This window comes from Crotalus tigris, unplaced genomic scaffold, assembly GCF_016545835.1.
Source record: "Crotalus tigris isolate CLP2741 ecotype Arizona unplaced genomic scaffold, ASM1654583v1 scf7180000019640.300790, whole genome shotgun sequence".
Taxonomy (NCBI): domain Eukaryota; kingdom Metazoa; phylum Chordata; class Lepidosauria; order Squamata; family Viperidae; genus Crotalus; species Crotalus tigris.
The window spans coordinates 127,923-142,696 of NW_024097634.1; the positions used below are offsets into that span (position 1 = coordinate 127,923).

The 14,774-nt window shown below is 37.8% G+C and overlaps 1 protein-coding gene across 1 annotated transcript in view; it reads left to right on the plus strand.

Moving 5' to 3' along the window:
• The window catches only part of HPSE2 (heparanase 2 (inactive)), a 69,285-nt gene extending 59,895 nt beyond the window's left edge, over positions 1–9,390 (plus strand). Inside the window, 3 exon segments of the mRNA XM_039363976.1 lie at positions 1,821–1,966; positions 4,087–4,233; positions 5,436–9,390. Coding sequence (XP_039219910.1) covers positions 1,821–1,966; positions 4,087–4,233; positions 5,436–5,601 — 459 coding nt within the window. The 3' untranslated portion in view covers positions 5,602–9,390.
• Positions 9,391–14,774: the final 5,384 nt, after the last annotated feature.

Consider the following 14,774-nt stretch of genomic DNA (forward strand, 5'->3'; position numbering starts at 1 on the left):
CTCTAGGATTTCAAACATTCTAAATTAAGCATACAGTGCTAAGAAAGAAGCTCATATTATGCATGCATCTTCTTTTGAGCAAAACTCACTCAGTGCTAATATCTTTCTTCCTATCCAGAACAGGTGATTTTTTGGGTGGAGAGGTAGAGTCTGTTGAACAGGCAAAAATGGCGTTGCTCAGCCGCAGCAGACTCTGAAACTGGGCTGGGATGTGGTGCCTGTTCTTTTCCCGTGGGAGCTATCAGGGAGATGAAAGTGGCTGTTTGGGCTGTGCATGACTGCTGGGACATGAAATTGAATCCTCCCACTAACTCATTGACAAAGACTTGCTATCTTCCTTTTGTGCAAAACCTCCAATGCTGAGAGAAGCCGTGACATCAATCAATGCCTTGGCCTGGCTACCCATCAGCTGGCGACAAGCTTTGGCTGGGTGCCTTGCAAGAGCTCAATTGCTCTCCTTCCCATGCCATGGCAGATCTAGCCCTAACTCCAGAGATTCTCTGCTGAAGGAGGGACAATTGAGCTGTTGTGACACCCATGAAAACAGTTCCGAGGTCTAGGTTAATTCAATTTGCCAAAGTGAATGTCTTCTGTCTGTTCTGGAATATCATTCATATATGTATATATGAGTATTCAGTTCACCATGTACTGCTATTTACTTTATTAGATGATAATTTTGGTCCTTGCTATTACTTGAAATAATTCTCAGTTGGAGCAAATTAAAGATTTATCCAAAATCCTATTGCTTATCACAGGCCAACAGAGATTACAAACATCAAAACAACATGTAAGAAAACTTCCATATGATAATAGTGTATCTTGAGATGCTTCCAGATTTTTCAGACTCAGTAGCTGCTGTAGAGGATATTCTAAATGTGAGACTTCATAAAAAATAACTAAGAAAGAATTTCTTATTCTCAGATTTTCATAACCTTTTCTCTAAGACTATGACAGCTCTAAGTTGTACTGTAAAAATATTGTGGTAAAGGAGCACCAAATTGTGTTTACACCTTAGCTAAAAATAAATGTCTGCTTTGCACATGAGTCCTAAGGGTATATTGTTCTCATACTTGTGGTAAATGGCACCCTTATTGTTGTGCTGCATCTCATTTGACAAACGCATGTGCATTTGTCACTGGAAGGAACAGAACATGAAGTGACGAGAGAACAGAACCACAAGTGGCATTTTATGTTCTGTTTTTTACAACAATAACTCTCAGAGAACTGGGAGTGGAAGGTCTATTATACTGCAATTATTTGTCAGGTTACAAGCAGCATTTCTTCACCATGTGGTTAGGGCACAATTTTAGAGCTCAGATCTGGTTGCAAAGGTCTACAGGGCCCCTGGGAATGTATCCTGTAAGTCTCTGCTAGGAGACAGCCGTGTCTACTTAGTAGGATTGTATAAAAGGTCATCTAATTTATTTTTTTTCCCCAGTACCTCCTTTTCTAAACACACCTATATAAGAAACCCCTGGGGTCATGTCACAAACTTTCAGTGCAAAAGGACACTTAAATTCTATAGCAGCATGTTCAGTATTGGCTAGAGCTCAAACGTTTTTGACAGTTATTCTGAAAGGAAGAATTTGTAAAAATACTGCTTTTCAGCAGAAGAAAAACATATATTCCAACTTCTCCCATATGTGTAGCTATTAAAAGTAGAAAAATTCTGTCTTATATTTTCTGAACATAGAGAAGCATAATTCTTTATGCTTAGTATTACTCTTGGGCTGTAGCAAACTAGAATATGCTTCATAATCCTTTATACCGCCTCTCCATAAACTCTATCCTAGGAATAATGAATCTGGCTTTTTTGACAGGACTACTGGCTGTCACTGCTATACAAGCAACTTGTTGGACCCAGAGTACTTGCTGTTCATGTAGCTGGACTGCAGAGAAAACCTCGCCCTGGCAGGGTGATTCGTGATAAGTTACGCATCTATGCTCACTGCACCAGTTACTACAAGTGAGTTATCTCAGAGCAGGTGCAACTACTGAAATAAAAAATGGAGATTGGGCACTGAAGACCAACAGATCCAAATGGGATTAATCAGAGTGAGCTACACACATAAGAAGAAAATGTCATCCAATTCAGATGAATCTTTGTGTTCCAGGCTCCCAGATCTATGTGTCATTATACCTGCTAAAGAATGAGATTCATTATTTGAACAGTAGTGCACTAGGGAAAAAATCTTATATAAATACAAGCATAGATTTTGTCTCCTCTTTTTTTCCCCTCTCTGTGCACAACTTGGCAACGTGGCTTTTTCAGATTGAGGAGAGGGGAGGAATAGGGAATTGGTGTTGATAGGGAAGCTCACCTATCTTTGGGACTGTGGTGGGAGCCTTTGTGGATGACATCAAGGGAGTACAGTTCCCCAAAGGCCCCATGGTTTGGTTTCAGTTCCTTCTCTCCCCCCACTTCCCATTTGGGGCGCCTAACCTAGCTAGAATTTCTACGATAAGCCTTCAAAGCATCTTAGGAGTGTAGGACCTGGGACTTTCCTAAAGACACAGCTCCCTATTGTTGCTACTTCACATCATCCAGATGCTTTCAGCAAGGCTCCCCCTCCCCCTCCTAGAGGGAGCTTTGGCCAACGACTGACAGGTAACTGGCAGCAGAAACAGGGAGAGATGGGAAAGGGAAAGTAGGCACAGGCCAGCAGACCCCTGGCTCCTTTTCATGCCCAGGGCAAATACTGTAAATGGGGGCAGAAGCTAACTCTCTCCTCTTGCCTAAGTTTACCTCAAAAGCAGGAGTATTGAAAACCTTATAAATGCTACCTAAGGAAATAATATGTATAAGGCTTCAGATGCCTTGTATTATCACATCTGTATAAACATCCTATAATAAAATAGTGCTGTTAACCACACCATCATCTTTCAGGCAAGAGATGTAGATTGAAAGATTGCCAAAGGCCACTAAAAAAATTCATCTGAGATTTAGCTGAGATTTCAGCCAGGGACTCCCAACATGTGTCTAACGATTCTATTAGCTTTCAAGTATTCCCCCCAAAGGACTTTTTTTTAGCATACGGTATAGCTTTCTTCTGACCTATAAAATATTGCTTTTTAGGCAGCTCTTCTACATGTACTCACTGGCAAATTACAGCTAAATAGGAGGATTTTACTTAAAATTGTCAGGGCCTAGTCATCATCCTATTGCTGCCTGCAACATACATTAAAACCTGAAGCCTACTCTAATCATCCATCACAGATAAAGTAACTGCGCCTGTCTCACATGCCAGTTTCCTACTCAGTTTAATAGCCACTTGCAAATAAACAATGATAGAATTGGAAGGCTATTCATTTAACTAGAGTAGGAAATGCTACATTGACTGCACCAATAGGTGCTAACTTTTTTCAAGAGAAAATATTGATGCTTCTACATCTAGATGATAGGGTTCTTCTCCCATGTAACCCAAACAAATTGTGCTATTCAGTTTGATATTTCCTATGACCGAGGCTAGATCTTGAAGCAAAAATGTTATCTTGTCCGAGCTTAGTGGAAATATAGGACCTTAGCTGCTCTGAAAACACCAATCCATAGTGGCTTCATTAAGACCATGGAATTATTGTAGAAAATGTTGGGAGTATCCTTTAGACCAGTGGTTCTCAACCTGTGGGTCTGGATCCCATTTGGGGTCGAACGACCATTTCACGGGGGTCGCCAAACAAGGCTGTCTGCCATTTTTTCCTCTTTTCTTTGGCCACGCCCCTGGCACCCGGTGATGTATAAATGGTTGGGGGTCACCACAACATGGGGAACTGTATTATGGGGTCGTGGCATTAGAAAGGTTGAGAACCACTGCTTTAAACAAAGGATGTATCTTTGCAAAGTGATACATAGGAAAATTGATTTGACAGAAGAACATCCTGGACTGAACTGCAGGAAATACTTCTTGTTATTAGGCAGTTAAGCTAGATAAAAAGGGTCACAGCCTTTGTCCCAAAATGGGGTTCCTATCACTAGAATTTCATGTTGCGATTGGAAAATAATGGTGAAAATCTTTAACTCTAGAGCTAACACATTGTTATTAAAAAGCATTCAAATGGTTCACCTTCAACCTCTTATCTCTCTCCCAGCCATAATTATGTCCGTGGTTCTATCACAATTTACATTATCAACTTGCATCGGTCACGAAAGAAAATTAAGTTGGTAGGGACCCTTCGGGACAAGCTTGTCCATCAGTATGTGCTGCAACCCGATGGTCAGGAAGGACTTCAGTCAAGGTGAGTGCTATTGTCCAGTTCAAGGCTACTATCATGAGAACCCATTAAAGAACATTTTAATGACCAAGCATTGATATTAAGCACTGTGCTCCATTTATTCATCTATACATATTATGTGCTACTTGCCATGAACTACTCAGATACCTTAATTTCCATCTTTTTGCTGTCCCAAAAACTTATGTTATAATAAATCATGTGAATAATGTTCACTTTTAAGAAAGCACATATTTTTGTGTTTTAAACAGAAAAGGCTACCTTTTTGGAACTTGTCACTGTGTATAATTCCATCCAGCTTTAAAATACTGATGGAGAACCCAGCAATGTTGTTTTCCCAAAAATTCCACCTACTCCCGACCAGAGGTTTCCATCCCCCATAATGTAAACTATTTCAATATACCTTCTTACTTTATTCTCCATTATGGTGCCCCACATAAAATCAAAAAGATAAGAAGTACAATATTGTACCAAATCTAAGAAAGCTTATATGGTCTAACATTCTGTTTTCCTAATGGCCAATGAAATGCCTGTGGGAAATCCACAAATGGAATGCAAACACAGTAGGCCTCTCTCTCATGTTCTCAGCAAGTAGTATTGAGTCACTTGCTGTCTTCTTGAGTCATAACTAGGTGTCAGTTAGTGGTATATTATAAATTTGTCCAATCTGCTTTTAAAGTCTTCCAGACTATTGATAATCACCACATCTTGCTATCATGCATGCCCTAGATCAGAGTTTCCCAAACTTTCTGGTTTTGCAGACTGGCATGTGAGGGGGAGAGGGTATGGTTCTGTGCAAGTGGGAATGTGCATGCGTGCTCGCCCGTCAATTCCATGGCCCAGTTCTGAATGGCTCAATGCCTGATCGTGGGCCATGGCCCAGGGGTTGGGGACCCTGGCTCTAGATTATTTGTCCTGAATTCTACACTCTCAGTCCTTCTCACCAGCCATGTGATTCTAGTATTGGTATAATTTATCTGACCATGCAGTCACTTTCCTAGCCTTGTTCTTTCATAGAAGCTTATATTTAAGTTCCATAGCAAAGATATAAAGTTAGTGTCCATCAATCTTGAAGTCTCCTGTATTTCTTTTATCATTGTCATGAAGAACATCTATGCTATCTATAAGTCCTACCTTTTCCCCCTTTATCTGGAAAGGGACAGTTCTCTCCTCCATATTTTGACTGAAACTGCATCTGGTCTGTGTAGGTCTGTGCAGCTTAATGGACAGCTCCTCACTATGCTGGATGATGGAACCTTGCCAAATCTGAAGCCTCGTCCTCTTCGTCCTGGCCGAACCCTTGTTATTCCACCTCTCACTATGAGCTTCTACGTGGTGAAGAATGTTAATGCCCTGGCGTGCCGGTACCGGTAGCTCTACCAAACCCTACTGCCAAGGGCAGACCTTGAGACCCTCTTGGGCCACTTCTTGGCAGGGGTGTGCAGACATAAACAGGAAAATGAGGACAGAAGTGCCTCCAGGAAAACACTGGCTATCCACAGCTGTTTCACATGTTCTTATGGTCCTAGCATCCCCACCTGCTATGGTGATTTCCAAATAAGCAGTATTTTAAACCCTTTAGACTATTATAGAGTGGGGACTTTGTGCCACCTTGTGGGCAACGAAGAAGCTGTAATATGAAGCTGTAATATTTCTGGTTTTCTCTGCTCAGCAAGTGCAAAGTCAAGATGCATCGATCCATCAAGCCAGAGGCTACCAAAACAGTATCAGCAGAAAGAGGCTTAGAATCTGCTATTTCAACTTTATCCCTGTGGGTGGTGTGCCCCCTACTGGCAAGTGGCAACAGAACAAGCAATGTAGCCAGGAAAACACATCTAGAGGAGCCAGAATTGTATCTTGAAGAATTAAGCACCCAGTGGTGCTGCAGAAGAAAGACAACCCAGATATGAAATTATCTATAGCTGCTTGAGCCTATGGCATTGTGGGATGGAAAAGAAGAGGATTGGTCTTGGCCACTGTAAATAGTGCTGCCTCCTGGGAGCATTTGCTGTAAATGTTAACTATTAAATTATATTTTCTGAAAAGCTGAAAAAAATACTTGTAAGAACAGAGAAATTGAGGCTTTTAAAAAGTTTCCTACTTCTTGGGGCACAGATAAATTATATCAGATGGTGCGTGAATGACATATTTAAAAACAGCTATTATATTTCTGTTTCAATATTCTGAAGCCTCTGCATCATACTAAGTCTGGGCTGCAAAACTCTGTATGGCAGCAAAGAACTATAATCTACTATGTCTCTTTGCTTTCATTTGGTGGTCCTTCAGATTTTTTGCTAACCAGAGCCAGTAGCTCTATCCCTGCACTTTCTAAAAGTGGTGTTTATATTAATTTAGATGTCACAACTAATTATGAGCAACCAGACATCTATTATGTTACCAATAACCGTGCACACTTTTCCAGTCTGAGGATCCATCCTATTCTTTTCACTCTCATGCATAATTATCTAGCCTTTTAGATACAGTCCACTCCACATTATTCATCTCTATTCATTTCATCTAACTCAAATGTTACTAAAAGAAGCAAAGCATTTATACAGTATTCTCCAAGATTAAATTAAGTTAGCCTGGGAGGAAGATAATTCATATATAAAGTCTTGGGGGTTTTTTGGGTTGACATTAAATGTAAACGATAAGGACATTTAAAATAAAAATGAAACTTCCACTATGTTAATATATACTTCTTGTCAATAGGAAAAGAAAAAGAAGAAGAATGAGAAACTAGAAGAGGTGCAAAAGAAAGAACTTTTCACAAGTGCCGTCTAATAAGAGTAGTTAATTCTTTATTGTTTTGTTATCAAGTAGAGGCCTCACCAAACGACTTGCCTAATTATTTAATGGCCTCTCAAGTTCAAAAATAGTTTTGACATAGATTTATTTTATTATAGAATGAAAATTTCTAAACTAGTTTTCTTGATCCTTTTTGCTCATAATTATTTTGTTATGTGCATGATTGATTTAATTTCCTCTAGGACAGCAAACCAATTACAGAAAAAATTGTGCCACTGTTGTTGTTAGGCATGCAAGACCAGGAATAAAGCAAACTAAGTCCGAATCATATTATTTATGTAATGCTTTAGAGTTTTCAATTACTTTAGATATAGTATTATTGTTGTTGTTGTTATTGTTATTATTATTATTATTATTCATTACAATAACTGTAGAAGATAGATCAGCATTTTTAGTTCTATATGACAAATGAAGGATGGGCATAGAAGAAGCAGTAACCTGCCTTGAAAGAAACTGAGCAAATACACAGCAAAGGCAAGAACAACGAATGTTTTGATTAATGGATTAGCTTATAAATGTTGTAGTAATGATTTACTGTATTAACAGGGTGAACTAAATGATCTTTGTGACATATTCCAAGTGCAATGCTATGCTTCCAGCAAAACCATTGCTCATCACAGTGTAAAACTGAACAACATTTTTGCAAAAACTGATGACTGATTTGCCAAAACTCCTAGTACCTTTTACTGGGATTGCCTGGGATGCTATGCTTGCCTATAACTTGTGAAACAGTCTTGAGTTTCTGAACATAATTGCAGAAGCTGTATTCCCCACTTTGTTTCTCCCTGTCCTCTCACCCAACTCTGTTGTTCTGTCTGCTCTGCAGTAAAATATATTGTAGCCTGAATTAGATGTACGGAATATGAAAAATGAATTGTAAAACAACAATAGATGCCACCTCCAACCATCAATGCAAATATTCTCCCTTTTTGCATCTTCTCTGAGAATTACTGAGTAGGGTTGGACCTGGCTGGTATTTAGATGTGAGGCCACCAAAAAAAGGCCAGACTGGGAACAAGAAAATGCATTCCACAAGAAAGGCAACTAGAAAACATTTCTCTATTGCTACACACAAAATAACATGAAATCCTCCACTTAAACTCAACTCCTTCTTGTCCTGTCTCTAAACTGACAAACTTGTAAAGGATAGAAAATGATAGTGTGGAAGGATTGGAATACTCTCAGAATGAAACAAAACAGAAAAGCAAAATTTAGTGTCACTTACAGTTGAGAAAAATAACCTGCAAATATTTAATCCAAAATAGTAAAAATGAGAGGTACACAATATTCCTTCTCTAATTCAACTTTATAAAAAAAGAGTTGTGGAGAATTTAGTTTTTTAAAAAAAAAATACTAAAATAACAAAATAGAATTGTTGAACAGCAAAATGAAACAGTACTGTGTTGTGGCCTGTTCCTTGTCACATAAAGTCATAGCAATTTGTGAATGTTGGGCCAATATTTTCTACAGGATTCTTCCTGTGGCTCTTTTGGTCCTTTTCTGCACTGGCAGTAGTGCATCAAAGTAATTCCATGACTTGTGCTCCATTGCTCAAGAGATTATTTTTCTACAGGCATTTCCAGGTTTCAGCTCTGTGGGAACCATCGACAGCATGTGCTTGTTAATCCGTACCCCCTAAAGATAAACAGGACTACTTCCTCCATATAGGTTTTGTATCCAAAGTAGTACAAAGTAGTCTTTGGTAACCACATCACTTTTTTATATTCAATTATTGTAAAAATCCACTTTATTTCAATTTAAGATTGAATATGATATAATTGGATTGAGCAGTCTAAAGGTTTAGGTGTGAGTAAAATATCACACCTGTGATATCACAACTGTGTCCTTAAATTGTTCAATGACAGAAAATTAACATATGGAGAAACCCTTGTTTCTTTCCCCAAGACAAAGTGTTCCTACCACTTCATTTCAGATCACTTACTGTTGAAATGCATTTTATTTTGACTAAATTTCTATAAAGTGAAGAATATTATGTGAACTTAGCCATTTTGCTGTATTCAATGAATCATAGTTAAACAAACCATGGTGTGTGCGAACCAATCTAGAAGAGTATAAAAAGTTTAGAAGTGTCCAAGTAAAAGATGAAAAGTCTTACGTTGACTATCCCAGTTCAGTATATATGAACAGAAATATTTTTTACTATTTTCCAGTTTGTAATTGGGAGGATGCATTATTTTCCTGATCAGAAGCTTCCATTATCTTGTACCAGAAAGCACAACTGCTTACAGTCCTAGCAATTCTAAGATTTTCCTAAGAAAATCTAGAAATGTGTATGTCATCCAGAATTGCGAGATGATATGGCCTAAAATATAATTAAATACATTTCATATCTGAGGAATATGTCATACATGTCATCACAAAGTAGTGGTCTGGAAGTATTTGCCATTCCCAATAGTTAATGTGATGAGCATAGCCTATATATGTTGGCAGTGAAGAGACAGAATCACAAACACACAATTCCTTGAACTTCATTTTTTTCAAAAACATCTTTCGGATTTTCTTACTCTTTTAAGTACTCATAATACAAAATCTATTTCTCCCATAAATAATCCACTCACCCCCACATAACTGAATCCCATTTAGGTTCCACTCATTCATTGCTCATTTTTTGCTCAGTTTTGTCCCTCTGCACTGCTTCTCCTTCCCATTGATCAGATGACACTTATACATTATACTCCCTTTACCAATGATACTGGCCACTTGTCTGTGTGATTGGAGAGGTATATCAGAGCAAAAATATGGCTTCCAGCTACCAAAATATTTAGTTCATAAGAATATTTTGGAGCCTTTTCAAGCCTGGAGATATTCCCCAGTATAAAAATAGCAAGTGACTACAGGCCAATTCATCAGGCTGAAGCACTCCTAGCCACTGTGAAAAAGACATGGTCTGTAGGGGCAGTGGGAGTTGTCTCTTGATACAGCAGTGCCCATGGGCATCATTTATACATACAAATTATTGCAACCAAGAGGTCCTATTGGAACAATAGTGAACTAGAAGTTACTTGTATATGAACATTACCTAAATACAGAGTGGAGAACTTCTGCACCTCTAATTTTTGTTGAACATCGGCTCCCACTATTTCTAATCTGTGATTATTCTAGCTAATCTGATGAGATGAAATTTAATAACCTCTGGATAAATGATTCCCCACCTGTAGTATATAGCAGCTCCAACCTGAGGGAGATAGGTAGATTATAACATAGGCACCATGTTTCCCAGAAAATAAGACCCGGTCTTATATATTTTTTGCCACCAAAAGAGGCACTGGGTCTTATTTTGGGGGGGGGTGAATTACCTTAGGACCACCACAGCCAGGCCTCCCAAGCCCTGACACCTGCTTGACTTCTTCAGCACCTTCTTGCCGCCACTTGCCACCGCTTGCAGCAGGATGTCACATGGCGCTTCGGGCCATTTCTGAGCGATGGCGATGGCGTGAAGCACCACGTGGCATCCTGCCACGAGCAATAGCAATGGCCTGAAGCACTGTGCAACCTCCTGCCGCGAGCAGCAGCACTGGTGTGACAAGCCACATGGCTTGACAAGTGTCGAGGCGTAGGAGGTCTGGCTGTGGAGGTCCTACCGGTAAGGTAAGCAGGTGCGGGGCACGTGGGGCAGCTTCACCCCCCCTACCTCGACCCTTGCCCCCAAATTACAGCTTACTTTCGGAGGGGGATTTCTTTCGAGGAAACAAGGTATATGTCTTGGTGTGTGTGCATATTAAGCTAGCAACAGAAAAAAATACAACATGGTAATAACAGAAATGATGGTAATAATAATATGGTAATAATAGAAATGAAGAGAAAGCAACAACAGTTTGAAAATAATGTAATAAATACAAGCTCAGAAGTCATGTTCATTTGCAAATGTTGATAAGTAGCATATACTGACACAATATTAATTCAGAACAGGCATAGATTTCCTTTTTCTATGTTTAAAGACATTTCTTATGTCTTGACAAATTCCAAATAAACTGGGAATATAGCCAAGAAGGAGAAAAGCATAATTATACATAGTGATTGATGTGTTTCAACGATTCTGTGAATTTCATCCCAAAATGTGACAACAGAAAGCTATATACTTATATATAGAAGACAATACTATACACATCAACATTTCAGTTCCTGAACTGTAATCCAACAACTAGGCAGTTGCAATGTAACACAAAAATTGATTTATCTACTATTTGTTAACAGTTATTCCAGCATGTTGTAATAACAGCAGCTTTATTTCATACTGCTAATAATGTATATTTCAAGTTATACAAATTATAACACATGAAAAATAAATAAAATGCAATATACAATTAAAATTACATTATTTTAATTTATAATTTGGGATAACTTAACTAAGAATCCCCTTTTAAAAATATTTTATTGAAAAATGTAAAAAACAGCAAAAATAGTAAAAAATAAATAGTGAAAAATAAAACTAAAAGAAAAATACAGAATAAAAAGTGCAAAAAAAGGAGAAAAGACATATTTAAAGAAGTGATTTCTGATCTTCATCACAAGTATAAACTTAGTAATTCTTCACCTGTAAGAATACATGGAATATCTCTTTTTCCCATAACCGATCTTTTATTGATATGTAAATCCAAAAGGATCTGTTATTTCCAATATTTAATATTGACATAAAACTTTTCATAGTTGAAAGGGTAAAAATTATATCTGCAACTCAATATTTTGAGAGATAGACAAACAGATAGACAGATGGACAGACAGATAGAGGTATTTTGTGGGTATTGAAACTGATCTTGTATGAAACAGGATCATAATACCTGCCAGAATTTTAATTAGGTAAAAAAGCAGCTGTCAACTTAAACCCAAAGAAAAGATGAAAATTGATATTCCTTATCCTAGACCTGGCATGTCAACCTGCCAGCTCATGGGCCAGATACATCATACTGAAACCGCGCCACCCCATTGCCAGCAATGAGGAAAAAGTCACAATACATCACACGACGTCACATGTTGTTGCGAATTTGACATGTCTGTCCTAGACAATAACCAAAACTAAAATAAAGGTCAAATTATAAGCCTGAAATTTTGGCATAATAAAGCCACTTTAGGATTCAATATCATTTATTGTAATAATATCTGGTTTAAAACATACCATCCCAATTGTACATTTGCCCCTCATCTTTGTATGTATTCTTTTAATATTTCCATAATTTCTATTAACACAGACAAAAACTCATATTAAAAAGAATATGAGAAAGAAGGCATATTTGATCTGTACCATTTCATAAATTTTGTTAAATTACAGGTCTAATAAATCATATGAATCCAAACTTTATAGCTCTGAGAAACCCCAGATAAATCAAAATTGGTCTCAAAAAATCTCCCACCTTCCCTCTCTCCTTTTCTCAGTAGCCAAATCTGCCCATTTTGTGTTAGAGGAAAAACACCAGAACTGCCAAAGGTTTGACAATCTGGTATAAATCCAATCAAATCTGCATGCATAACAATTGGAAAAACAATCTACAAGACTAATTGCTGTTAAAAATTTAGTATCCACATTCGTCAAGAAAATATGTCTATAAATAGAACACATAGTATATACTTCCCTGCTTGGAAATATCTGTATTATTTTACTCATTAAAAGTACAGGAATTTATTTGAAAAAGTTTTACTATATATCTCCAAGAAAATAAAATATATAAACTCATATATTTTATATCAGTCAATGGGAAAACAGTTAAGGCCAATGGCCAGGAGCTTTTCCTGGTTTCAGATTTAACTGCAGTGACAATTTCCTGAAGTAAAAGAGGTAAAGTAAAATTAATGACCTGGCCCTATAATAACTGCAGTAATCTTACATTGTGTGCGCTTTTTGAAAGAAATCTATTTCATCATTTGTTGATGAATTGGACCAAAACAATTTATAATTTTTAGAAGTGTTGATTGATCTAGAACCCTTATAGTTTCCCATGTGAATAAATGCTACAATACTACATTGCTTAATTTCTGTCTAAAGGCCATTAGCTTATTGATTTTTCTCCTTTCCCAATATTGTTGCCTGGTTCAATGTAATAAAAAATCTGTTTTAGAAACGTAAAGCTTGTGAGATTCCCATTTAGCAGACACCAAGGATTTACATTACTCAGGGTTGAATGAAATCCATAAAGAATGAATAATTCTTTAACTTTTTTCTGAGGGGACTTAACTTTAACTAATTGTTGCTCAATTTTGTAAGAACAGTATGCAGTAATTCAGTTCAAATAAATGCTTTGGCAATGTCCCATATCAGAGACAGTGATGTAATCTAGTCCCTATTACTATGGGGAAAATATACTATCTTCTGTTCTACCTAAGATAAACCCTAATACTTTAACAAAGTTACACTTAAGGACCACTTAAAAGATCTGTGAATTTATTGTCAAATAAGGTTATAAATTTCACAAAAACATAATCTGAAATTGTACATCAATTTTATCTGATGTATATCTGAAATCATATATCCTGGCTTAACTTTACCAAGGAATGTGAAGCAGGAAAGAGCTAAGAACATCATCTGCTTATCATGATGCAAAGAGGCCTCACATAGCATTTGCTGAAGATACAGCCTCAGAAGGGAGTGTCTAGGCTGTAGACAACCTGTTACTGAAGGTTCAAGGTATTCCAACATTAAATCAGTGCTTTCCCAACTCCTGCAGGAGAAGGCCTGCCAAGTGGACGTTATAATGGTATGGATCAGGGGAATAGTACCCTTTTGGGAAAGGAATGTTGGTCCTCCATTAGGTTAATATTCCCAGCAGCACCTCATCTGATAATTTTTGTTTTCAATTGGGGGGGGGGAGGCACAGGGGAGAAAAGCTGCAGAGTACAAATGCATCACCAAGTACTGTGCTCAGGAGCTGCCATTCAATTTTTGTACCCTGTGCGTGTATAGGCTTATGTGTGATCCATGAGGGAGTTCTTATGGCCCTTCTTTCTCCTTGCCCAGGGATCATGGGCCTGTAGTGCTTTGATGTTGGGCTTTGTCATCTTCTGTTTCTAGCTTTCCCTGCCGATAAATATTTCATAAGGCACACACAAAAGAGGAAAGCAGAATTGAAGCACCACTACACTTATGTAGACCCTGAGCAAACAGGGACACAAACAGCCATCTCTAGCACAAAAAAACAGTTGAAGCATTGATGCAATTTTTCTTTGCCAGAGGCAAACTTAAAGATGCTTATTTCTATTTATCACATCACAGATCTCTTGACTCTTGTAGGTGTGGTTTTTAGTGGAGACTTTAATATTTTAGTGGCAATTCATTTTAATCTTTTAATCTTTAACTATTTTTCGTATGTTTTTTATAATTTCTAAGCCACCCAGAGCCACCTTGTAGGGGAGATGGGTAGCATAAAAATTTAAATAGATAGATAGATAGATAGATAGATAGATAGATAGATAGATAGATAGATAGATAGATATGGATGGACAAACAAACAAACAAACAAATGTGCTGCTACTGTTGCAGGCTACAAGATCCAAATAGGAGCCATACACATGTTGTGTGTAAATGAATGTGCTTAGATGCAAGTGTAGACTCAAGTGTGCATCTATGTATGTTGAGTACCTGGAGATGTGCTTCGATTGCTGCTGCTGCTGCTCCCACTTCCTTTATGTAGTGTCATTGCAGGAGCAACCCTAGATGTAGCTGCCAGCAAGAAGTAGGATGAAAAGGTCTAACCTTAAAATTACCAACACTGAATTGTGTGAAGACAGCT